The 27,488-nt window shown below is 40.8% G+C and overlaps 1 protein-coding gene across 3 annotated transcripts in view; it reads left to right on the plus strand.

Moving 5' to 3' along the window:
- The window catches only part of cacnb1 (calcium channel, voltage-dependent, beta 1 subunit), a 31,490-nt gene extending 5,606 nt beyond the window's left edge, over positions 1-25,884 (plus strand). Inside the window, exons 1-13 of one of the 3 annotated variants that reach the window (XM_063904465.1) lie at positions 5,029-5,263; positions 11,579-11,698; positions 11,899-12,021; positions 12,753-12,889; positions 13,742-13,809; positions 15,184-15,344; positions 18,079-18,159; positions 18,557-18,615; positions 18,727-18,836; positions 20,719-20,870; positions 21,410-21,505; positions 21,781-21,966; positions 23,519-25,884. In XM_063904465.1, coding sequence (XP_063760535.1) covers positions 5,228-5,263; positions 11,579-11,698; positions 11,899-12,021; positions 12,753-12,889; positions 13,742-13,809; positions 15,184-15,344; positions 18,079-18,159; positions 18,557-18,615; positions 18,727-18,836; positions 20,719-20,870; positions 21,410-21,505; positions 21,781-21,966; positions 23,519-24,058 — 1,869 coding nt within the window. In that variant the 5' untranslated portion in view covers positions 5,029-5,227 and the 3' untranslated portion in view covers positions 24,059-25,884. Of the gene's footprint in view, positions 1-5,028; positions 5,264-11,578; positions 11,699-11,898; positions 12,022-12,752; positions 12,890-13,741; positions 13,810-15,183; positions 15,345-15,813; positions 15,843-18,078; positions 18,160-18,556; positions 18,616-18,726; positions 18,837-20,718; positions 20,871-21,409; positions 21,506-21,780; positions 21,967-23,518 lie in introns of those variants that run through there. The other 2 variants (XM_063904463.1, XM_063904464.1) reach the window with 2 other exon arrangements.
- The last annotated feature ends 1,604 nt before the right edge of the window (positions 25,885-27,488 follow it).

A 27,488-nucleotide genomic window follows, 5' to 3' on the forward strand; every position in this document is an offset into this window, starting at 1 on the left:
TGACATTTACCTGTTCAGTACTGAGGTTGCTGTAGAAAAAAATGAAGAAAGAAATCCCAGGGAGCTGAACTCTCCTGCGGTTTTTAAAGGTTAGCTGCATCTTTGCAACACACATTACCCCTCCTACTGCCTTGTCCTTCATTAACTGAGACTGCGCTTCATGAAAGACCACGTGCACTGGGGCCTGCAAGTTAGGCAGGAATTATAATCTCTTACAATGTACAAGACACTGATTAGCTGCATAGTAATGATGATTTCATTCTTCCTAAAATAAAATCCCTCCCGCATTAGCAAAGCATTTCAATCATCAAGACATGCAGTGGAAGGATTTTAAACATTTAAAATGCTGCACAGAAACCAAAAATATATTAATGTACCCGTGGATGTAATGTGAGTGCAGTTTCTGAAACCCTGTTAAGATTTCAAAAAATGTCACAGGAAGAAGCACAAAGGCGCCCTATAGGTTTCTGTACATATAGCCTTTTTTAGCCTCCCCTTGAACAACGCTAAGCAGAGCCCTGTATAGGCTTTACAGTACACCTACGCCAGTGCAGACTCACTCACCACATACAAACACAAATACACGAGAGCCACAATCAGCCAACGGTAGAGCTGGCTGGTACACTCAGCCTGGTTTCCATGGAAACCAGGCCACTGAATATCCCTCTGTGTGCAGGCACAGTGGGATGGAGACGAAGGAAAGGATGTGTGTGTGTGTGTGTGTGTGTGTGTGTGTGTGTGTGTGTGTGTGTGTGTGTGTGTGTGTGTGTGTGTGTGTGTGTGTGTGGGTGTGTGTGGGTGTGTGTGGGTGTGTGTGTGTGTGTGTGTGTGTGTGTGTGTGTGTGTGTGTGGGGGGGGGGGGTGCAACCTACATGTTTGTGCAGTGCTGGTTTGTGTGTCCAGTTCAACAAAAACACACTCCTCTGTCCTACGTCAGAGAGACTGTCTGCTGCTGCTGTGTACAATAGGTGACATGTTTGCTGTTGAGTATATACTGAAAGGCATTATTACATTTACTTCAAATGGTTTATTTGCTGTATTGAAAATGTAATACACTTTAGAATTGTAACATGAAACAAAATCATGTCATGATGAACACATATCAGATGTCTCCCACTGCAGTGACCTGATCGAGAACTATAAAGGTGTGTCCTTCAAAAAGACCTATAGCTCCAAGGTGCCAATATCTAAATGACAAGATGCAAAATTCCTCTTAAAACAATCACCAAAACAAAATGAATAACCCGACAAAATGAATCAGGTTTAATACTGATCATACAGCATTTAATTAACTTAACAAGTCTCTGTACCACCCTGTAATCAACTTTATATTCAGCCTGATAACATGAACCAATACCGATGCAGAGTTGTAGTGGATTATCGGTCGTCCACTTAATCTACTACATTTATCAATGACTGATTACCACCATTTTCTGGTTAAATGCAGTGGATTATTGGATACTCTTTGTTTGATTTGTGTACTTTTTTGAGGAAAAAGCGTAGTTCTCTGTCACAGTTCTTGGAGTCTTTGAAATGTGGAGGCCAATTAGGTCCCAGTTTTGACTTATCAACTCAAAATATGGACGATTTAGCCTCTAAATTGAGGTATGGCTGTTGCCTGTTATTTTCCATCTCTCTCTGCTGTAATCACTCTACCAAAAGAGTAAAATGCCACTCAATAAATGTATAGATGTGGTGTCATTTATAAGGAGTTTCTGTTATTTTGATTCTTATGTAAAACACAAACCTTTTTGCATTAATTAAATAACACTCTTGGCAAAGAAGCACTCATTTGCATTCAGGTCTCATAACTCAAATTCTCAAGACTCTCAAAACTAGACCAGCATTGACCAGATATTTTACCCATCGAACATTGAAAGATTTCCATTAGCAGAATACCAAGAAACATCCTTTTCCCTCTATAGCTTCCTAGATTAAGTCCTGGCTTGGCTGCCATATGTGAAAGGTTTAGAGGTATGAGATGATGAAGAGAAGAGCAGTCCTCCTGTCTGTCATGCCATATGCATCTTAGCGGTGCCCCAGTTGCTGCTGTGTCTGGCTGCACCAGGAGCCAACTGGTGGGGCTTCTCACAGCTCTCCTTGTTTTCACCATACCAACTTGACTGTGTTGATCAGCTACTAATACAAGAGAGGAGGAGGTCAGGTGTGTGGTCATTGAGAAGCCCCTTACAGTGTGTAAGAGGACGCCCTCTAGTGGACATACTGTTCCCCCTTCACTACCACCCCACCCATGTCTTATCACACATTAGTAACAGGCCATTCTAAAATGTATGCAAAACATATTGGTGATTATGTACACCTATTAATTAATTAATCCAGTAGATATTTTAAAACTTCAAAGATTGTGCATTTACGTATTTTCTGAGAAAAATTGTGTGCATCTGCACTTAATGTGGCGTTTAAATAGGTTAGTTTAGTAATGGTTGTATGAAGGGTTAATATCTAGTTTGTGGGAAATGTTTTAACAGTAGTTTATTCAAATGTTTCTTTCATTTTAAATAAGGTAGATAACAGCATGGTGTAGTAGTCGTGCATTTCCAGACTCACAAACACAGGGTTGGCATTGGCATATTGGGTTTGTGGTATAAATGTACATATAAAAGGAACACTCCATTACAGAATTAAGGATGGTACAAAGTGACACATAAGATCTCTTTAATGCAAGCATAGCTTTCATTTTTTATTTTAATATTGCTTAATGATGCTGTGGCTTTTAATTGTAGTTTTTTAAAAATATATAAAGTGGAGGAAATAAGTATTTGATCCCCTGCCACTTTAGTTAGTTTACCCACTTACAAAGAAATGAACAGTGTAATTTTTATGGCTTATTTTCACATTGAGAGACAGAAAATAATTTAATAAAAATATATAAATTCATTTGCATTTCATTGGTGGTACTTGGTGGAGAAAGCCTTGTTGGACAGCACAGAGGTCAGACGTTTCTTGTAGTTGGTCATCAGGTTTGCATACATCTCAGGAGGGATTTTGGTTCACTCCTCTTTGCAGATCCTCTCCAAATCATTAAGGTCTGGAGGCTGAAGCTTGGCCACTTGAAGCTTCAGCTCCCTCCACAGATGTTCTATTGGATTAAGGTCCGGAGACTGGCTGAGCCCCTCCATCACCTTAATGGGCTTCTTCTTTAGCCACTCCTTTGTTGCCTTGGCCGTATGTTTTGGGTCATTGCCATGCTGAAAGACCTATCCACGTCCCATTTTCAGTGTCCTTGCTGATGGAAGGAGGTTATCAGCCAATATTTTATGGTACATGGCCCCCTCCATCCTCCCCTCGATGCGGTGAATCGCCCTGTCCCCTTATCAGAGAAACACCCCCAAAGCATCATGTTTCCACCTCTGCGCTTGACGCTGGGGATGGTGTTCTTGGGGTAATAGTCAGCATTTGTCTTCATTCAAACATGACATGTCGAGTTGATGCCAAAGATCTCTATTTTGGTCTCATCTGACCACATCACCTTCTCCCAAGCCTTCTCTGAATCATTCAGAGGTTCATTGGCAGACTTCAGACGGCCTCTACATGTGCCTTCTTGATCAGGGGACCTTGCGGGCGCTGCAGGATTTTGATCCATTATGGCGCAGTGTGTTACCAATAGTTTTCTTGGTTACTGTGGTCCCAGCTGACTTGTGATCATTAACAAGTTCCTCCGTGTAGTTCTTGGCTGATCCCTCACCTTTCTCATGACCCTTGATGCCCCACGAGGTGAGATCTTGCATGGAGCCCCAGACCAAGGGAGATTGGTGATCATTTTTTGCTTCTTCCATTTTCTAATAATGGCACCAACAGTTCTCTCTTTCTCACCAAGCTGCTTGCTGATGGTCTTGTAGCCCATTCCAGCCTTGTGCAGGACAACAATTTGGTCCCTGATGTCCTTAGACAGCTCTCTGGTCTTGCCTTCAGTGGAGATGTTGGAATCTAACTGATTCATTGACTGTGGACAGGTGTCTTTTATCCAGGTAACGAGTTGACATCAGGAGTACTTTCTTAAAGCGAGAGGACTTATTTAACCGGTCTGTGGGAGCCATAATTTTTGTTGGTTGCAAGGGGATCAAATACTTATGCCCCCCAATTAAATACAAATCAATTTATATAATTTTTTAATGTAAATTTCAGATTTTTATTTTTAATATTCTATCTCTCACTGTTAAAATAAACCTACCATAAAAATTACAGACTGTTCATTTCTTTGTAAGTGGGTAAACTAACTGAATTGGCAGGGGATCAAATACTTATTTCCTACACTGTATATGAACTGATGGATCGAAGGATAGAGGGCGTCCCATGCTGTACTGACTGTAATGCCACTTGAGGCTGTAATATTGGGCCACATGAATACATATGACTTGTTAAATGTAAAATAAATTCAAGATAAATTCAGAGAAACATTTTATGTGACATTGGTAGAGTACAATTGAATCCATTTTTTGACTTTGTGAATCTGAGTCTAGTCAACTTGGGAGATCAATGCCAACATTCAGTCCTAATCATTTCTCTAATCCCCTTTCTTTTCTAAGATAGAGAGAGGGGCTGGGAAGAATGGGATCAGGTTGAGGCCGAGAGGAATGAAGCAAAGGGAGAGAGAAAGGGGAGGGGGGTTTCCCTGGGCACTGCCCCAGCCCTCTCCCACGTCAGTCAGGGCATTGAATGGCTGACAGCTGCATACCAAGCCTCCTTCTGGGTCTTGGTGTGTTCATGTCCCTGTTTCTGACCGGCCAGGGCTAAATATATTTCCCCAGTTTGCAAATGTAGCACAAGTCCTGCAACCCGACCCCCCAGCCAGCCCCTGCTACCTTCCTCCCTTCCTCTACACAAGGTTCACGTTGGTGGAGGGGTGTGTGTGTGTGTGTGTGTGTGTGTGTGTGTGTGTGTGTGTGTGTGTGTGTGTGTGAAGGGGTTGGAGGTTAAGAGAGTGCTCTCCTAGTTTAACACATACTGCACTCTTTTCTGGCTCTCTCTGCCATCATACCACACACACCACACAAATATACACACACACACACACACACACACACACACACACAGACACACACACACATGTACACTTCTGCACTTGACAAGCTACCAGACAGATACACACACTAGGGACTGCTATCTCACACGCACACACTTACACGCACACCCACATAACTCTGTCTGTGGACTCTGGCGTTGCCCCCTTGGTTTGCCGTGGTGCGGCGAGCGTGGCAAGTGAGGTATGGAGCGAACTGAGAGGATTCAAAGGCCCGTCATGGTAAGAAGGATCTGGATAAGCTTTTGTGTTGTGTCTGACTGAACTGGAAGCAGTGTATGTGTGAGTTTGTCTGGGAACGTGTGGATCTAGAGTGAATTTTGAAAGTTCAGCAGACACTGTTGCTTTGAGATTCAATGACAGGAGAATATGACTTGTAGCCCGTATCCTGATAGCGCTGTAGCTCCTGGTCTGCGGCTTTCTTTGCTCTTTTGATTGTGATTCCATTTTGGGCCGCACCGCAGCTGCTGGAAAGGCGCTGCGTTTTTAATTAGACTTCCAGTCCCACCGGTTGCCTCTGCTGCTATTTGCCTTGCCTGCACCATGGCCATTTCAGGGGGCTTCCTTGACTGCTGTCTGCTTGCCTGGCTGGACCTTCTTTTAGCATGTTATTGCAGTTGGCTGATGTAAAACACCATTTTATCTGTTGTTGGCTACGGTTTAATTATTTCGCAAATATGTAATTCAGTGCTTATTCAACTTCATTTTATTTTTAATGGATACCTATTGTGGTGAATAGGACTACAATGTTAAAATTGTAATTATTAATTGAAATATTTGAATCCATCAAAATGAGTCCTTATATACAGTATGGTAGTATATGATATGACACTGAGAAAACCAGCACATTTGAGAAGCTTTAAACTAGAATGTCTTTAAACTATTGATTAGTGATCGTTGCAGCAGTGGAGATGATGGAGACCTTGTAAAATAATTAGTCGTTGAAGTTTCTGATGTAATTGTTAAATGTAACCATTCAACAATTGAACAGAGTTTTGCAAGTAATGTCCCACATATATATTGTTCAGTTTAAATTACAAATACATTTAAAATAATGGCTATTATTTAAAGTTGATTGGCTGCTCAGTTCACCTCTACCTTATTCACACATTTTCCTACATTATATATCATCACTTAGGCTGGGTATTGAACATGAGTTCTCAAATATCCATCCAAAAAACATAGAAAAATATAAAGTTGTCATTTCATACTTGGTTAGATAATACCTCTTTGATCATATGAATCTTCTTTATTTGATTTTATAATTTAGGCTTTGTTTTTCTACAGCCGCTTGTGTTAACCCAACAAGTTAGTGATGCATTGAGAAGACTGGCATACGATACTAAATGGAAAAAGTGTGTTGTGTTGGCATTGGTATCAAAACATTTGATACGATTCCTAATCATGACTCAAATTGAGTCCTGAAAAACAACAAGATTTGAACATATCTTCCAGCCCTAACTTTGTTTCTGTTTAAGGTTGAATTTAATCAGATTGACTGAAAGTAATTTCCAAGGAGCACCATGTTATGGACTCCCTCTTTTGCTTATTATCTTATTTGTGAAAATGGGGATTTCTAATGAGTTCAGTCCATGACTCATCTTTTTAGTTATCTCCACACGGTCCATTTGGTTGCCATGACGCTGCTGTGACTGGAAAAAAAAAGAACTAGGGCCATTTACAGCCACTGGCCATGAGACAAAATCTGTCCTTTGTTATTCTTCAGTTTGTACATCTGTCTGTTGAACGAGTTTTTTCTCACTTTCCTTCCCCCTTTGGCCCTGTTTTCTTTCCTGTACTCGTCTTCACTGAGCTAATCTCACTCTGGATGTGATGTGAATACACACAGCTCGACTGATAATGCATGCTGGTTTGCTCTCAGCCATCTGAAATGAGATGTTGGTTTCTTATCCTTGTTTTTTCTCTGAAATGTTTGGTGACAGGGGTCAAGATAAAGCAAATGGATCATTTTCTCACCTTATTTTCCCATGATCTGAATTGATAAGTATGGAGATATTTTTATCTGCTTAAATATCAGGATAGGAGTCTGCAGATTGTGTTGTGTGTTATGTGTCTCAGATGGTAATCACATCTTAGTCATACATTGTGAAGTCTGACAACCCCTGCTGTGATGCTCCTGTCCTTTCTAAAACAAATAAATTATCTGTGTCTTCCTGTTCTGATGATCTGTTCCTATAACATGAAGACAGGGCATTTCTTAGTTTTTTATAAAGATCTTAAAGAGAGAAAACTAGTCAAATTTCATGCTGGGTCAGTATTTTCATAATCATAATCATGTCTATTGCAGCTGTATCTATACCCCAAAAATGCAAATCCACTTTATCCAACTCCCCCTTTTCTCAATTTCCTTTTTTTGTTCTTAAACCCATTTACAAAAAGGCCATTGCATCAGAAGGAACAATGCAGACCTGCTCTTTTACTTTATTCCATTACTAGTTTCATCTGTCTCTTTTTCCATCTCCAATTATTCAATATTAAAGCTTAGAAGGTTTACATTCAAACACAATTGGTTAATTTTCACAATATCTGCTGAGTTTTATCTATTTTATTTTTTTTACCTTTTTTATAACTCTCTGGGGTTTGTGCCAACTCAGTTCGGTAGATTAAAGAAATTATTGAATCATTTGGTCGACTGATCGACTTTTTGATTTAATCAAGTTTCTCCACAAAGAATCATGCAAACACATATGTCTTGTGTTTACCAGACATATTCTCAAAAGGTTCTTGATAAGAAACGTTTCAGCATGAAAAGGGTATATTAAAAATGACTAAATGACTCAAGAAATCTTAATTCAACTATGAACAAAAACATAAATTACTCAGACTATTCGACTAAAAACGTGGATATTTCCCTTGAAAAAACTCCCTGTAGGCCATGATTATTCTGTGCTATCCTCCAAGTTATTGAGCAGGCTGCTGTAACATCATTCATCACCTTTTTAAAAAGCTTCCATGTAATGTTGCCCTCTACTGATTTCCCTCCAGGGTTTTTTCCCTCTACTGACAGTGGTGGAAGAAGAACTCAGATATTTTACTTAAGTAAGTGTAGTTTAAAAACAACAAGTAAAAGTCCTTCTTTCAAAATCTTACTGAGGTAAAAGTACAGGATCATTAGCATTATAATGTACCTGATTGTACAAAAGTAAAAAATACTAATTATTTAAAAGCGCCCCTAATTCCAGAATTATATTTATTATACCATTGAATTAATCTTATTGATGTGTTCATCGTGCCATGACACATGAATGTCTGTCTGTCTTATCAGAGGAATCCCTCGCTCCTGCTTTTTTCACTAATGAATTGGTCTTTTTTGGTGTGAGTTTTCTCTTTTGGTTGTAAAGTTTTACAGTAGTTTGCTGTATGGATTTTAAGACAAGTTTGTTATGTGTGAAATTGGGTTACATAAAAAGTAAATGTATTCCATTGGATCACATTAATGTTGCAGCTGGTAAAAGCGAGGCACCTTATTATGACTTTATATACTGCTGTCTAGTGTAATTTATAATAACATGTCATACTTTATAGAATTTTATAAAAATAACAATACAAATCTGAAGAAACAAAATGTGTCAATAAATGTATTAGACTAAAAGGACCAATATTTTCCTGTGAAATGTTTTGGAATAAAAGTATAAAGTAAGTTCAAAAAAGTGCCTCCAAATTGTACTTAAGTGCAGTATTTAATAGATCAGTTTCATTCCCCAACTGAATATTGATTAAAATAACTGCTTTCCTTATTCTTTACTGATGCAGCTCAAATTGCCTTTTATAAGCCGCAGTGATGGTTACTATGACACTGCTGGGGTCTCTCGCATGGCACAGCCAATAGGAAAGCATCTCAGCAGGCTGATGACCTGAAGCTATTTTGAACAGGAGCTGTATGTGAAGTGAAGCAAGCAGCTAAATTAGAGACACAACCTAATGGCATGAGAGGCGAAGAAGGAGAAGAGAGGGAAGGGTGTCAGAAATGGAAAAGTGGAGGGAATGATTTCTTGCTTATTTCGTCTGTCATCGCGCTCTGAAGGATTTCAGGGGCAGGGTGCAGAGAGGTTATTGATCAGTCGCTGTCCCTCGTTCACATGTACCTTATTTTTATATAATTATTTTAAATTTGCTGATGAATCCGTCAATTATTCTGGTCTCTTCATTCCCTGACTGTTTTCTTTTCCTCTGATTGTATGTGACATGAATCAACTGGATGACTGAGTGACTCACATACACATATTTGTCCACAATCACACTTACACACACAAAGAGTAATCCCTCCCACTCTCTCTTTCGCACTACATTTTGCTGCATCACACGCTGTAGTGAGCTAGTTTGTCACAGGTTGTTTCAGACGTCATTCTTTATTCTTTAAACATAATCCTGTGGGTTTCCCATCAAGGTTTGTTAACCGTCACTTAGTCAGCGCTTATGGTTTCTATGACTCACAGCTGGTTAATGGGGGCGGCTGTTACTGTCCTCATTAGATGCTGCATGCCACTCACAAGCTGGTTTTTACCTGAGTGGGAGGCCTCCTCAAGCGTTTGAGTTGAGTGAATGTAACAGGAAGTGGGGATGATTTGTGGAAGCCTGAGGATGCTAGCTAGCCATGTCCTTAGCAACAGGGAGTGTCTGCATTTAATGTGCTGTTACCAAGTCACAAAGCCTCGCTGCAACAGGTGGCTGAGCTAGAATCAACACTTGTGTTTCAGTTGTTTCATGTGAAATCCGACAGAGATGAATGTATGGTAATCAAAGGTGTAGAGGCAGTTTCATCACGCATACATGCGAAACACGCTGACGCACAACACACATGCTTCACTCATCAACATATGACCAGTCTTTCTCTCTCGATATATTTAGACCTTTCAGGCGCACTCGGCTTGCAATGTTTCTCTTGAGGAACGACATCAAGGCCACTTTCATTGATTTTTCTCCTGGCATTTTACTTGTACCCGATGGTTGGCTTTTGAAATTACTGAAAAAAAAGTAAGCGAAAGAGAGTAGGATGACCTGCAACACATGTCCCCAACCAAAATCCAACTAGGAATGTTGCCGCTTTATTGTATGGTCTTTACCACAAGGCCCCACTGGATTATTTCACGTTTGTTTTTATCTTTTATAATAAGCATACAAAACAATTCAAACAGCAAGTTGGCTGCAATGAACCCAGAGTACAGAGCAGGGCTGGGTATCAAATCTCAGTACTTAAGAGTACTGCACTGATTTAGTATCGCTTTAAATGCTCGATATGACACTTGCATGTATACTTTTACTTTCCTCAAATACTCCTTGATCTTAATTGGTAGGTCTTTCCAATTTAAGATTTTATTTAGGGTCAATCATCTAAGGTGCTGGGCAGTTTGAAATTTTTCCAAAGTAGAAAAAGAAAACGTGTTTAAATTCATTTATATTACACATTAAGGTATCAGTAAAGTTATTGTTTAAACACTAAAACTCATGGTCTCATGTCGGCACCAATATCGAAACAATACGCAGCCCTTGTACAGAGATACATTTCTTGTACTCACTACGTGAAATCTCTGACTAATCATGCAATGGGAATTTTCATCATCATTGCATATGGTGTATGTCATCTTTGCGCATTCTCACCTCTATTTTAATAGCCCACACCTAGTGACTCACTTGTTCTGCCTGGCACATTCAGCTGTCCGCATTCTTGTCGGCACCTCCTACAAAGCGCCAGGCAGCCTGTCAGCTGAAAAAATTAAAATAAAACAGCAAGAGGAGAATAAGTGGGATTGTTATATAAGTTGGAACACTCAAACACTTGAGAACAGAAGTTCAGGCTGCCTCCCTCTCTGCGCTGCTCTGCTGAACAGTACAGTAGGCCGGCCCCGCAGGCTCACAGCAGGCTCAGGTTTTTATTGTGGTATGGGTGTCTGGATGAGGGTCAGCAGAGTCAAGTTACTGTACATGAGTGGTGGATGTGTTGGAAACTGTAGCCACTTCATGTGAAATGAATAACCAAACTAATATTATAAAAAAGTCCTCAGGTCATTTTTTTCCCTCTATATCTGTTTTTCTGTCTCTACTTGACACTTCCACACATTGAATCTGTTGTTCTTTTGAAAAAAGACTAAACTGCTCTGCCTCACTATAGCTACAGTGGAAATGTTTGCCTGTTGTTATGCATCCGCTCCACCTCAAATTACACAGAGTCAGCTTTCATGTAGTATGAAGGCTGAGGCCCCTTTGTGTCTTTGTAAATTGTGCTTTTCAAAGCAGGCTTGACATTTTGACCACAAATTAAATTGCAAAGGCAGAGCCACAATCGTCTTTCTTTACACTCAAGAAGAGAGCACTGGGAAAACTTAAAGATGAACAAAAAGGTTGTCGGGTTAGACAGCAGATGTTCAGACATATACCCAGACTGCACTGTGTTCATCACAATTGACTTGGTGTTCTCTGTACTCTGTACTGGTGTTGATGCTCCCTTCAAGGGTTGATTAATAACAATGTTGTCCTTTTCTCCTCCTCACCTTTATGTAAACTTGTTATGCATTTCAGGGCTCGGCAGACTCCTACACCAGCCGGCCTTCCGACTCGGACGTGTCCCTGGAGGAGGACCCCGAGGCTCTGAGGAAGGAGGCTGACAGACAGGCCCTCGCCACACTTGAGAAAGCAAAGGTCAGCGATAAACTGTTGTATCTCCACCCGTTATGGGAAGTGTTGGTTTAATAATCATTCTTTTTGCATAATCTTTACATCAGTGTTGACTGTTTCTACACTAATGAACCTCATCTCCTCTGTCAAGGGGACACTGAACTCTGTGTTTTATTGAGCTAGCATCTGTGTACTAATATCTGTCTTTCCCATCATTGCTCCAGACCAAACCGGTGGCGTTTGCTGTGCGGACAAATGTCGGTTACAACCCCGGCCCCAGTGATGACGTTCCTGTGCAGGGCATGGCCATATCCTTTGAGGCCAAAGACTTCTTGCACATTAAAGAGGTATGAACTTACCTTACTCTCCAAGGAGCACACACTACGGTACGGAAAGTATAGCACTAGATCTGTTACTGAAGTTAAGTGTAGAAGTCTGTACTTATTCATCCTGAACTAAAGGTAAATCCCAGGCTGCTGGATTGTCTAAGGGGAAACAACAGCAGGTCTTGGAGATTCAAACAATTGGCAGTGAGGATGGGATCATGTTTTACTGCAAGTCACTGCACCGTCTCGTTCTGTCAAAACCCTACCCAGGCCATGAGTGAGCGTCAACACTAACAAGAGCTGCAGGGCAAGGAGAACTGAGTAAAACAAATTTGGTGAAATAAGAGAAAAAAGTAAAGTAACACAAGTATTGCTCTTACTTTCTGAATACAAATATTTTGTTTGATTAGATAAAATTAGTTTACTGACATAAGGCATAACACTTCTTTGCAAGAAAGTGTGGCTCAAAGTGCTCAGGTCCACATAGGGCTAATACTTCATTCAGCAACCTTACATTGACACAGAACACATTACACAGAAACAGTAAAGTTTACTCTAATCTATTCTACTACACTTGAGTGTACTTTCCAAAAGCAACAGGCTTTGTAGTAGGAAAGATACAGTTCTGTTCATTGTTCCTTGCACTGTCCAAGTTATTTTGAATGTGTACATTTTAATTCAACCCAGTGATAATGCATGTGGAAAGGAAAATGCTGGTGGATCATTGGTTACAGATGCCTGTCTCTTTGCAGAAATACAACAATGACTGGTGGATCGGACGTCTGGTGAAGGAGGGCTGTGAAGTGGGCTTCATTCCCAGCCCGGTCAAACTGGAAAACACCCGCATGCTGCAAGAGCAGAGGATGAGACAAAACCGACTCAGCTCCAGGTAACTGTTAAAGTCCCTCGGCAGCTCCAGTATCAGTGTCACAAACAACAACCCAGCTTTTCAAAACAGGTCAAAACTGAGTCACACATCACCCACCAGGCAATGTAAATCTTCCTTAAATAGACACCAGCACTGCAGTGAGTCACCGTATTCCACTACAACTGCAATATGTACAGTATATACTGTATATATAGATTTCTGAAGTGTAGGTTTTATTTCCTATTCTCCAGGAATGTATGTGTGTGCTTGGCTATCATTAAAAAAAATATACGATAATTAGGTTTGATGGGATTTTAATATACAATTTTTACAGGCATTTCGCTTTATTTCTTAAAGCTGGACGGGGTACTTTATTTTTGGCAGGATACGGAAAACATTCCATAATAACCTTTGAAGCTTATTATATCTCAAGTGGTGCCCTTTGGTATGTTGTTTTCTGGAAAATTAAGAAGCTTTTGTAATGCCTGAAAACTGAGCCAGGAGGAGGTGCAGGCACTCATTTTCTCTCACACCACTTGAATTACAATAAGATGAGATAATTGTGGAACTTTTGCCTGATGAAGCATAAAAAAAGTCACCTACCCAAACTTTAATTACTTAAATGACATTATTACTAAAGTCAGAAGCTCAGTCTTGCTTTTCCCGATTTTGTTCTGTTCACTATTTAATACCAGGAGTCCTATACAGCACTTTGTTCACTGTAAACTATGAGGAGCCCCCTCCTGGCTGGGGGAAATCTAACATATATCATGTTTAGGTAAAAATAAACATCCGGATGAATACGGTGTCCTCAGTATTGTGATGCTGTTTGGTCTTTACTTTACCACACTTTTTTTTTTTTTCCAATAACAGTAAATCTGGAGGAAGCTCCAGTCTGGATGTTGCCACGGGAACCCGCAGGCCCACCCCACCTGGCACAGGTGAGGTCAAGGGGGCCTCCCTCTCAACTGTCAGACAAGTGTGTGTGTGTGTGTGTGTGTGTGTGTGTGTGTGTGTGTGTGTGTGTGTGTGTGTGTGTGTGTGTGTGTGTGTGTGTGTGTGTGTGTGTGTGTGTGTGTGTGTGTGAGACAAAGCGTGATGAGACAGGCGCCTGATATTTAGATGAAGATTTTAATTAGCTAATTAGTCAGGCATGATGATGAATCACGGCACATCTCAGTGTGTTGCTCTGTGATGTGAGCGAGGTCTTAGGAGGTCTGTCATTAGCACACAGGACGGCACTGAAATAAAGCCGAGGATTGACCACACTCATTTAACTTGACAAGTATGTCTGGCTTTTGTGTGTGCATCGCCAGGATGACGAAGAGTTGCTCGATATCCAGAGAGACAGCCAGAAGTGCAAACATGGGGAACATACTCTGATATACTTTTTTATTAACTAGAGCGACTGTACTGAACAGAACACCTGTATCCCGGAAAGCCCATCTGTCTAATACTGTATACCTAGTTAAGGTATACAGCACCTAAAGAGATATTTTTGACATCTTAGGAATAATGCTTATTTACCTTCTTGTGACTGTCTTGTTAGCTTATAACATAACTAGTGTTAAGACAATGGATTTAGCTGTTTGATATTACTGTGGTATAAATGTTCTGAGCCCTGAATATCTGTAAGGCAAAAAAAGTGTGTTTCACAAAGTCCTGAACACTTCCTTTAAAACTGGACACCTGCCAGCCTTGTCTGCCCTCCCCCATCCACACCTGAATCACCAACAATAATCCCAACACACATTTATTTCCAACACCCATCTTCCCTCTCAGCTTGATTCCTTTTTTCCTTTCTACTACTTTTGTCGATTCTGCAGCCGCCTGCTAAACACATCTATACTCCAAGTTCTGTTGCTTTTACTGTCACGCTGAATCTATTCCGTTCATGCTATTGTACCCCTCATCTGTGCATTTTCTCTTTCAATGTTGTTTCCAATTTAAATCATAGAATATCTTCTTGTTTTGATCTCAGTATATGCCATTTTTTCCATGCCTTTTTCTGGATGCATTTCACATTCTATTGACTCTTTTCCTATCTCATCCTGTTTTTACTTTGCCCTTTTTTGCTCTCTCTCTCTCTCTTCTTTCCTTTATTCATTGTCTGTTTTCTTCTTCTTCTTCTTCTTCTTCTTCTTCTTCTTCTTCTTCTTCTTCTTCTTCTTCTTCTTCTTCTTCTTCTTCTTCTTCTTCTTCTTCTTCTTCTTCTTCTTCTTCTTCGTCTTCTTCGTCTTCTTCTTCGTCTTTGTCTTCGTCTTTGTCTTTGTCTTCGTCTTCTTCTTCTCTCTGCACCATCCCCCCTCCGTCAGCTCACATGGACATGTCCACTGTGGCCTTTGACGTTGACCCCCTCGACCTGGATGCTGAGGAGCCCCCTGAGTCCCAGGGTGACCCTCGCTCCCCCAAGGGCATGTCAGGCAGCGTAACATCCCCTCAGGCCAACGCCCACCGACTGCCCTTCTTTAAGAAGGTAACATTAGGGCTGCTGGACATCGCCAGACCCCCTCCTGCATCTGACCCCTACTCCGAGATGTGTGCAGCTCTAATCTCCTCTTCCCCTCTTACTAACTGCTCACAACTGAACTTTCCCTGCCACACCTGTAGCTGGATCTAACACTGTTTGGCCCCTCAGGCTCTGGTATTGACAGTAACGCTGAGATACGTTTGTTGTTTGTTTGTTTGTTTGTTTGTTTGTTTGTTACTGTGCCTGCTCGCTGGGAGAGGCGTTAAACTAACTGATATATCCTGAAATGGCTGCTGCTGCATATCCTTCTGAATCTATTTTAAAATGAAGCCACAGGAGGCATTCATTATAAACTCTGTTTGAATCAATAACAGCTTCTCTCCCCACTAATCCTATCATGTCAATAACTAAATGTGCTTTTGTGTTTTGTGCTTTCTTTTGTCCCTTCTGGCTTTTGTGTGGAATGGTACTGTAGGTGGCCCAGCTAAACAGAAACAGAAGTCGGTGAGTGTGGTTCGATCTCAACACTAACCTCTCACATTTCTGACTCCTCGTCCTCTGTTGTCTCAGTGTTCCATTTTCTTTCTTGTGTTGGTATGAAATCAATCTGTGGAATATTGGCATGTAATTTGTAAATCACAGTTTGCCAAATCCCCAGAGCTTGTATCAAAGCTCTCAGTTTGCAGATGCAGGTGTATCTCTATCCCAGACCCTGTTAGTCAGAGTGTAACAGTAATACATCCTGACATGCTCTCATTTCCATTTATGACGGATGATTTAAACGACAGTAGCGGACAATCAGCTGTTTTAATGCTTTTCAGCACAATTTAAATGACACGTTAAGGCTGCAGAGCAAAGACAAGTTATGATAGGAGCGACAGATATTGGCATTTAACTCATCATTCAATTACTGCAATGTAGACTGGATAGCTGTGGACCACAATATCTCTACATTAGCCTCTTCTAAGATCAAAAATCAACAACATCCCTGTGTTCCCACGGTTCCTTCAAAAGTATAAAAACATTTACATTTAGACTGCATTGGTATAGGGAAATAGGATCATATGAATTGACATTTTGTCTGCGGTCGAAAAGCTCAGAGCAGGTGTAGCCTACTGTATATTCGCTTGAAACAAGGATTGGAAATGTTTTACAGTAAACATTTAACGAAAATGTCCATCATTTCCTAAAGATATATATAATTATGGCTGTTGTAATGGTTGATTAAATGTCGATTACATTTTTTTTTTGACGGCATTCAATCTAACTGTCCTTCAGCAGTAGGAACTATGTATTTGATATGGTAAATATTTGCAGTGAGACATATCTACAGCATTATCTAGATACTGATATGTCAACAATATCTATTCAAAATCGCAAGTTAAAATGTAAAAAATAATGTTTTGCTGCTGTCGCTCTATTTTAAGAAACTCAATAATTGCAATTTGTTTTTTAGAAGGATCTGATGTTAAAGAGGGACAATAAAGTGTAATATTGAACTTCATCCAAATCTATTTTATGTACAGCCTCCTCCATTACTCACCACACTAAATTGTGCTCATGGTATTCAGAAGCTATTGTTATATTCAGTGCTCCAGCTCTGCCCCTTAAGAGACAAGAGCCATTTGGAAACTTTTAAAATATGTATTTTTAGCCTCTGTGAATACGAATGAGGTGAAATGAGCTTCCGTTTCTCCGCTTTATGTAATGTAATGTAGTGGAGCAGAGCACTCCAGCACTATCTACTGCTTCAAGAGCCTCACAGCACACACGGACGAGGGGGCGTGCTTGGAATACAAATCTAAAAAGAAATCCATCCAATTTTAATGTTCACAAAGCATATAGGACTGTTTTCACCCCACTGTCATTGAAAACCAGCTAATTTCAAATAAAACAAATACTTATGTAGTCCTTAAAGATGAATCATTCATTTCATGTACAAGTAAGCCTCAAGTTCAAGCATCACATTATAAATTGGGTTTGTGTGTGGGTGTTCTATATGATGTCATGCTTATAGGTTTATCCATTTGAGAATGGCTTGATGAAATCCACAGGCTGTACAGGGTTCTTTACATGGGGATAAGACTAAACTGTAATATGGACAAAACACTCAGATTTCTTTCATTGTTTGTGTGTACAGTTTTTATAAAGCCTCCATAGACATTTGTGCTGTGAACACATTGTGTTTATGGTTGGTTTCAAGCATAAATTGGAATTGAGGATTAAAAAAACAAATAGAAAAATAAATAGTTTAAATACAAATGTAAAAGGAAGTGGATTCTTACCATAACATCTCAATTCAGCCTTTTCTGGCAGTAATACATTGACAGGTGCTGATGCACAACAAAAAAAGAAAAGCGTGAAGTGTGACGCCTGTGTTAGAGTAGCAGCTCGTCCACGAGAGCTATCCTGACACCCTAGCGTCTGGTGGTTTAATTATGGACCCAAATGATGTAAGAACGCAGACTAAGAAATAGAAGCGAGTGCTTTTAGTGAGAAATTGATCTCCGTCTCTGACCGTTCATAGCCAGTCAATAAAACGAATGGACTCCTGCGTCTAAAAACCCACAATCCATCATGAGTCTGACCGCTCACAGAGCGGAAGAGAGCGCTTTTGTGTTGAGTTAATGTTGATATATGTGTGAGTGTTCACCTGTTCGAGCTGTTTTAAATGCACACGCAGGCACAACATAACAGCCTCGCTCACCCTTATGCTGGTGCTCTCTTTTCTCCCGCTTAGATGGAGCATGTTCCCCCATACGACGTGGTTCCCTCCATGAGACCCATCATCCTCGTCGGACCATCACTCAAAGGATATGAGGCAAGGAGAAGTACCTTTTACTTAAGTACTGTAATTGAGTAACATTTGTTCTTGACTTGAATATTTTCTGTTGTTTCATACTAACTAATACTCCACTACAGTTCACCTGATTTTTTAAACTTTTTACTCCCTCGAATTAATGTCAATTCAGTTATGTGCAAGATACAGAACTCAAATTTCCCTTTTTGGTACTTGTGTAAGTTTATTTGGATGCAATTACTTTTTTACTTTAGTAAAATCTTGAATACAGTACTTTTACATGTAACAAATTACTTTTTATTAAGCAATTACTACTTTTACTTAAGAGTACTTTGTACACCTCTGCCGACATTCTTTTGTCTTGCATTAATGTTTACTCTTATAGTTTGTTGTCTTACTCCCGATTTTTCGTCTCCAGGTGACAGACATGATGCAGAAAGCGCTCTTTGACTTCCTAAAACACAAGTTTGAGGGCAGGTAAGAGTGAGACCATTTGCTCTCTGCAGCCATCATGTTCTGTACGCTCTGCCTTAACTGGCTTCTGTTTGCCAACCCTGTAATGACTGCTGTACTGGATATCCGTTTCAGGATATCCATCACACGGGTGACAGCAGACATATCTCTGGCCAAACGTTCAGTCCTCAACAACCCCAGCAAACACACCATCATTGAACGCTCCAGTACCCGCTCCAGCCTGGGTAGGACTACATACAGTGACTTTGGATCTGCACAAATCACCCAAAAAAATGCCCTTAACTCCACAGCTAAGACAGTAATTGGACTCTTATTTAGTTATTTGAGTAATCATAAAGCTTAAAATATTGCAGTGCAGAGCAAGCAAACCAAAAATATATATTTTCATCATGTCATGTTGCAAAAGAGGTTTTCAATGTCTGTGTTTCATAAGTTTATTGCTTTCATTGTGTTTCTTAGATAGATAGATAGATAGATAGATAGATAGATAGATAGATAGATAGATAGATAGATAGATAGATAGATAGATAGATAGATAGATAGATAGATAGATAGATAGATAGATAGATAGATAGATAGATAGATAGATAGATATGAAGGCAAAATCATCCAAAGAAAGTGTCAATTTTGTTCCCCTTTTATACCCCTTTTTGTCTGAGTCTGATCTGGCCTCTCTCTTTCTTCATCCTGTCTTCTCTATCCATCACCCAATCTTCCTTCCTTCTCTTCCACCTCCCATTTTCTTCTTCTTCTTCTACTACTCTGTATTGATTCAGACGTACTGGGTACGTATGCTCTACTTGCAACAAAACAATGAAGCCTCTCTCCTTCCTCACTTCCCTTTTCTTCTCACTATATTCATTATTTGCTCATACATCATTTGTCTGCGCGTCTGCTTGCCTGTCAGTTTCTCTGTTCCTCATACTTCTGTGTGACAGCCTGTAGTTTCTAACAAAAGATAAGTATTACAAAACCAAAGCAGGGAGAGATCTGTGGGAGGGCAACAGGGCGGCTGGCAACCGCTCTAAACTGAGCGGGAATGAGCAGAGATGGAAGCCGATACTTTCCATAATGCTCCCACCCTTTTTATGACCTACCATCATCCATATACTGTCTGAGCACAATCATACAAGGATAGCCTCAATAAAAGTTGGACTTCACCTCATGCACTCTGTCTGGTCATGGCAGTGGAACAAGTTTCTCTCTGCAGTTAAATCCGAATTTGCAAAAGTCTTTGTTGAGGTAATGAAAACCTTGCCAGCTATTTCTTTATATGAGTAAAAGTTCATGGGTCTTATCACTCGGCTGACGTCCTGTTTATTTTGCTTCCATCTTGAATTCTTTATCCTTCAGCCCTCTGGAGGCTGCTGCAATGTTTGCAGGCCCCGGCTCTCTGCAGATTGCCTTGCCCCTGTTATCTCCCTGCCACTGGTTTGGCAGCGCCAACACCTCACAGGGGCTGAGGTTTTGCCCAGACAGGCGAGGCTTTCAATTCTTGTTTTCACTTTGAATCTCTCTCCTTACCAACAGGCTGATAAAAAAACACCGGTGGGGGGAGTGCGCTGAAATTGCTGAAAAACCAGCTCTTATAGGCTGTTGTTGAGGAACAATGAAAACAAAACACCCAAGCAGTGCAGAGACTTGAGTGGTTAACTTGATAGAATAATTACTGCTGTGCCCATTAGCGCTAACAACAACTAATGTTCCACCTAATTTGTTTTAAGAGGGTGTTTTTTTCAGTTTTATTTACATGGTGAAAAATTGTGCTCTTATTACAAGTGATTACAAGGCATCTCATTCTTAAGTGCCCTCCTTCCTTTGAAATAAAAAAAGATCAGGACACCATAAGGTAATTGTAAGTGTTGAGAGGTGGCAACAGAATGACGATGCTGCTCTGCTCCATTTAGCTTTGCATAAATGGAACGTAACTGTGATCCAATCTAATTCATGCGCTTGGAAATGTTTTCTTCTAAAATCTTAATCATGCATGATTAAGTAGAAACATTTTGGCTGATATACATATCTTCTCAAAGAGAACGATAGATTACCAAATTGTTTTGCCTATTCGCTGAATTTACTTGTCTGTTCTGTGTGCTGGCCTTTCAGCGGAGGTGCAGAGTGAGATTGAACGTATCTTTGAGCTGGCCCGTACTCTCCAGCTGGTCGCCCTGGATGCAGATACGATTAACCACCCCTCTCAGCTGGCCAAGACCTCCCTGGCTCCCATCATCGTCTATATCAAAATAGCCTCACCTAAGGTATGGCGAAAAATATTTTAAATCAAAACTTTTGATCCTATTTGAGTGGCGTTTTTGAGCATTACCCTTCAAATGTAATTCTGTATTATTCTGTATCAGTGTGCTGCAGAAATACGTCTTAAACCCAGAAAATCGGTTAGCATTTTGTTCACTTCTGGTTCCATGATCTGAAACGCTATTGTGCTGCTTAATGGGATTCTTAGAGTTTAATGGTTTGATGCCTCAAAGAAAGTTTGTGGGTAACACAGGCTTAAGAAATGTTAACATTTGGTTCTATTAGATAAGATTTCTCAGTAAATTACCTCATGAATGTTGAAGCTTTAAAGTGTCATAAAAAGGCTAACAGGTGGCTAAATGAGGCTACAAAAGTTGTGAGGATCATTGAACATACTCAAACAGGGAAATGTATCCACTTATATGTGATCAAGTAAAGTCATGCAACCCTTTTTTAGTTTTTTCTCTGGATTTAAAATGTCTACCTACCCTTACCTATAACATTGCTTTAGAAGATTCTCTACACTGTTTTTGTCTCATTACAGGTCCTCCAGAGGCTCATCAAATCTAGGGGGAAGTCGCAGGCTAAACACCTAAATGTGCAGATGGTGGCAGCAGACAAGTTGGCCCAGTGTCCACCTGTGAGTATGCTTTGTGACCTGAGTAATACAATAACCCTTCCCATAATATAGATAGGAAAGGATCTGCACAGTTTGGTGTATTTTAGTGCAAATAAGGGAAGATTTTTTCATTTAGAGATAGAGAAATACTTGCTGTGAGAAAAGAACCTTTTACAGGTATTGTGAAATTCTACACATTTTGCAATACAATACAGGTGGAAAAAAAGGGATTTTTTTCTTTCATCGTAGTGTCTCACCTTAATCATATATATAATAGTAATTATATTTCTGTGCAGGAATTGTTTGACATCATCCTGGACGAGAACCAGCTAGAGGACGCCTGTGAACATCTGGCTGACTACCTGGAGGCGTACTGGAAGGCGACACACCCCCCGAGCAGCAACCCTCCCAACCCTCTGCTGAACCGCACCATGGCCACAGCAGCTCTGGCCTCCTCCCCCGAGCCCGTCTCCAACCTGCAGGTACAGGTGCTCACCTCCCTGCGCAGAAATATGGATCTGTGGCCTGACATGGACGGTGCTTTAGCCAATGAGAGGAAAGAGGAAGAACATGCTCTCTGAAGTCCAACATAGAGGGCAGGGGGGGGGGGGGAGGACTCCGGTACCTCCACCACAACCCAGCAGCCTGAAGGAAAAGTGCATTAAACCCTGTCGATGCTGTATATAGAAACACATACACACTAGCACACCTGACACATAAATGACCTAAATTCACACACATGAACAGCTAGCTTTAAGAACACCCACAAGAGAGATGACATGTATGTTAGCAGGTCAAGTAGTTACCTTGCCTACGCTGTTTAAACTGTGAGAGCAAAGCACACTGGACTTAAGGAGTAACCCAGCTCGGCCGTTGGGGGCCCCTCCATATTGCTGTAATCAAGAGTAAAATGATATCTGCTGCCCCCCACCCGGCCCTCTTTAGCTCTGTGGCCTCCTCTCTCCGCCACTTTTTCTTCTCTGGGAGGCTGAATCCAGATTGCTGTCTTCCTCCGTGTTGCTATGGTACCGCCCCGAAAACAGCAAGTCATGTCCGCCTCTTCAGACCGAAACGCTTTGTTTTGGTGGAGGCCGTTGCTAACAGTGTCCACTTCTTTTTATAATCAAAATATGAATTTGCTGTGTCTCTACTCATAAGTAACTACTGGCTGCATGTTAATTTATATGATTTGCACATTGTCATATTTGTGTCACCCGAGCAGCAGCATTGCACCAAATGCCTGAAAACATGTTTAATATTTAATTTAACCATTTTTATTAATGCTGTGATAGAAGCGGCAACAAAGAAAATCCAAAATAACATCCAAAAACCGTTGTTGTATTTTTTAATTTGGGTAAAATGGTTTGAGTCTTAACATCATGTGCTGCAGAGTTAAATTAATAACTAACTAATAGTTATTTCTGCTTATTTCTGCCATGAGGTCAATCTGCCAGAAGGTGGCACTGATGTCATGTTAGATATTCAGACTGCTTGTTGAATAACTGCTTGTGTGTGTGTTTGTGTGTGTGCAAAGTGAAAACCAGGAATGTGTGAGTGTGTGTTATAAATAGATTGATGTCAGTCATGAACACTAACCCTTTCACAACCACAGGTCCTTCAGTGGGAACATCACGTTTCGTGTTGAATGCCCTGCCTCCTGCAACCAATAGTGGATCGATAGAAAAAGAAATGCCAAATGTTTTTATAACCGATTAATCAACCAATACTTTTTTGATGCGAAAATGGCAGAAAATGCTGTTTTTCAGCTTCTCTATTAAACAGGTTTTTTGATTTTTAAATGTCAAATGTTCTGGTTCATGGACCTTTGAAAAACTATGCCTGACATTTTCCACTATTTTTTTTAGAACTATTGCTTAATAGATGGATCCAGAAAAATATTTGGCAGATTAATCAATAATGGAAATGAGTTGGTTGCAGCCGTAATGCTAAGCCTGCTTACTAACCACTGACAGTTTGGTCTTGCTCTGCTGTTTGTGTCTCTGCATGGTTGCTGTGTGGCATGGCTGGCTGCAGGGGCCGTACCTGGTGCATGGTGAGCAGAAGCGAGACGGCCCTCTGACAGAGTGTGGCGGAAGCGGCACCCTGCAAGAGTATCAGACAGACCTGGGAGGAAAACCTCAGCAGCAACAGCAGCAGCAGGCGTATCTGCGTTCTTCTCGGGGCCAGCTGCGGGGAGGCAGTGGCCGGGGGCTGTCACGGCAGGACACCTTCGACTCTGAGACCCAGGGCAGCCGGGACTCCGCCTACACTGAGGCCGGTGACTCCTGCATGGACATTGAGACTGACCCCTATGAAGAGCCCGAGCCCTACCGAGGGGGCGGGGGCAGCCGCCTCCACCTGGCCCAGCATCACGGCAGACAGGCTTCCTGGGAAGACGAAGGTGCAGAGCCGGACCAGGAGAACCTGAACCACCCTCCGATGCCGAGCCAGACGCAGCCACATGGACGCGCCAAGCTGAGGGAGCGCTACTGCCAGGAGCCTGTGGACACTGGGGCCAACATGAGCCGCAACAAGAACCAGGACGACTGGGGGAGGGACGTCTACATCCGCTGAACATGCATCACAACACAGAGGGAAGGAAGCTACTGGACAGACTGAGGGATGGGGGAAGGGTGGGGGGGTTCAGGTATTGTGTGGGTTCGGGGCCATGCCAGTCAGGCTAACAAATGAATCTGTTTACATCCCAGTGCAATGTAAAGAAAAACAGATGCCATTCTCATCAACTTCTTGCAATTCAATTAATTTATGTTTCGAAAAAAATAATATTGTTCTGTTTTTTGTTTCCTTTGTTATTACTGCATGGATATCATGTATTTCTATACTGACAGCACGAGGACAGTAATTGTGAATCTCTGATTGTGATCAATCTCTCCAGTTGTAGAGTGTGACGGCCGGTAGCGCTGTAGTCTGTCCTGTCTGTCCTCTGCAGTCTTAAACAGGGTCTAACGTCACTGTCCCCACGTACAGTACAGTGTCAGGGTTTCTCTTTACCTTAAACTCACTCAGTGCTTTTGGATTTCACGGTTTCTCCCACACTGAGATTCAGAAGTAACAAGTCCCTCAGCTCCACGTTCTTATCACCCAGACCTTAAAAAAAAAAAAAAGCTGGTGGAGTAGTTGCCATATTTTAACACAACAATTTATTGATGTTGCTACGTTCATGTCAGCTTGATAACAACAAAGAGTACACTCCAAAGACGTTTACTTCTTCCCTGACCTGGTTCAGCCACTGCACCTGCATCTGTCTGACCTAGTCCTCCCGTTTCTGTTTTCCTTTCCCTGTGGGGGCCGAGAATGCCTGCAAGATTCATTTTCTAACGTGGTGCAGATTCAAAGCAGCACTGCTATTGTAGTTGTGTGAATGAAGTGTCCTGCCTTAGTCACTCGCACCCTAAAACACCCTTATTTCAAGAAATCTCCAATCACAAGTGCCGGAATGTCTCGCCAAGCCATGTCCACCACTGCCACGGTGGGATGTCTTAACTCTTGTTACTCTCATCCCATGTTTGTGTCTCTTCGTGTCTTGTGGCTTTTCTGCACCGTAGCCCATGCTGTGGCTCCAGCACGTTGCTCATGTCGTTTTTTTTTTTTTCCCTTTGCACCAGCTTTGTTGTCTGTTTTTCAGGGCTAATTGTTATATAAAAAAAGTACTTGTGTGTGTGGTAAATCACTCCTGACTTCCACCCAAACAGCTAGCTTTTCTCATATTAAATACCACTCTCTTCTTACTCTTGATTTCTGACTGAAATAGTGTTGTTTTTTCCTGTGAACATTTGCATTTTTTATTTATTTTAAATCTTCAGTTCTTGTGAGGTATTGAGATGAGTATCAAGTGGGGCTGGGGGGGGGGGGGGTGGTAAGACCAACTTTGATCTTTACTCAGTTATCTATAATTGAGAGTCCATGAATGTCTTTGGTGGGCTGCTTGGGCCTGCCCGTCTTCAGTTGAATAAATAAATATTAAATAATGATCAGTAAATAATGTTATTGTTGCGTTATCGCAATTGTTAAAAATATGAACTAACATGTATCATTGGTGCCTGATTGTAGCTACATTTTGCTTTTTCTGCCTTTCATTTTTAATCTGTGGATAAATTCGTATTTTAATTAAAAATGTAATCAGAAAATGCAATTGTGTTACCTTATTGATACGGTGAGATGTGAAGACAGACTTCACAGATGCAAAGCCTGCATGTGTATGTGAACATGTGTATATTTATTTTAGATTCCGAGTGATGTATTTTATGTCTCAGGACAAAGAACCTACAGTTAGGGGAAGACCGTTTGATACAATTGATTAATATTTTTTTCTCTTCTTGAGCTCAATCATCATTATTTCATTCACATCATTATTAAAACCAAAGATGGTAACGAAATCATTCTATGTTTGATATAAATCCTAATTTCACCCTGCTTGCAGAACATGTCCAGTCAAAAATGCTTTTAAGTGTAAACCGGCAAAACTTAAACAAAAGCCACACTGTTAGCTTCTAAGATTTTGTCACTTCATTGTTTCCACATTTGCGTACACTGGAACTGTTAACCCCTAAGATCTCTGATTGCAGCACAAGCGTTGACACCTAAGAAGTCTCTGGGTCGGGGAGGAAAGACAATAAGAGAGTCAGCTTGTCCAGGATGTGGTTCTATTTTCTCATGATCAGTGTTTATGTCATGTTATCATCTGCAGTGGAGGAAATGTCACAAACACGGAAATGTTTTTCTATCTGATACCTAAACGTAGCCTAAGTGTTATTTAACAACATGTGGAGGCTAGAGCCCCCCAAGACAGCTCAGTGGAAGAAGTATTTATAAACAAATAAATACATTTTATGGTAATATATGAGTCAATATCACCATAAGGTGCCTTTGAGACTTACCCATTTCCAAAAAAAAAAGCTGAGTTTTCCATTGAATTTCATATTCATTTTATGAAGTAGATGTTGTGCTGTTAGAAATGCATGTTGGTCAAGCTCCAACACTTTTTTATAAATTAACTGCAAGAAGACAAAGTACATGCAAACGGCAACATATGTCCACCCTGTCATGGACATATTCAAAGTAAAGTAAATACATTGTAATTAAATAGTGATTATAAAATGTACATTTGCAGAAAGCTATTTAGTCCCTTTCTCAACAATATATTTTAGTTAATTAGAAAAGTATTTGGATAATAATGAAATGATGGCAAACTGTTTGTTTCTCTATAAAATCTGCGAGAGTTGCACTTTATGTTCTAAATAAAATCTAACAACAAAGATATCTGGTCAAACTTCCAACCAACACTATTTGGCCCTCATTTGTTTATTAAGGAATCACACAAAAGCTTTTGCTAACTTGTGAAAATAATGTATTTATTTTCATAAAACATGAAAATGACAGGGTGGACAATGACATGACAGGGTGGACCTTGGGCACGACAGGGTGGACATGTTGTGAAATGTCATGGAATGGCCTCGTAAATGCAATAAATCTAAGGTAAATTATGTAAATACAACATTATATGGCCTTCTATTGTTGAACTTATCAAATCATTTTGCACACATTTAACAGTAGAACAAGAAGAACAAAAATGTTAACTGGAGAACGGTTGAACTTTGAAACCTTACAGCATGTTACTCAGCAGAGACATGGCTCAAATCTGAAGGTGCTGTTGCACATAATTCCAACCAGACGCCTCAATTTGAACAGAGCGTTTGTTCAGAGCCTGTGGTTCCGGTATAAGGCAAAGTATCTGCCAGTCATGGTACCAACAGATGTCCTCCCGGAGACTTGGCCAATGGAATTTGTTTGTGCCATTTCGGTGCATACACTTGACTCTTACACTGTGCCCTTCTGCATCCATGATGACACCTGGGTAAGCCTCATTGTCGTAATTAACGACACACCATTCTCCAATATGCTTTACCTCAAGGCTTTCTGGTCTCCTAGGATGATCTGCCTTACCCGATGCTGGAGCCTCATGAGATGAACCAGGAACATCTGC

Source organism: Eleginops maclovinus, chromosome 16 (genome assembly GCF_036324505.1).
Source record: "Eleginops maclovinus isolate JMC-PN-2008 ecotype Puerto Natales chromosome 16, JC_Emac_rtc_rv5, whole genome shotgun sequence".
NCBI lineage: Eukaryota > Metazoa > Chordata > Actinopteri > Perciformes > Eleginopidae > Eleginops > Eleginops maclovinus.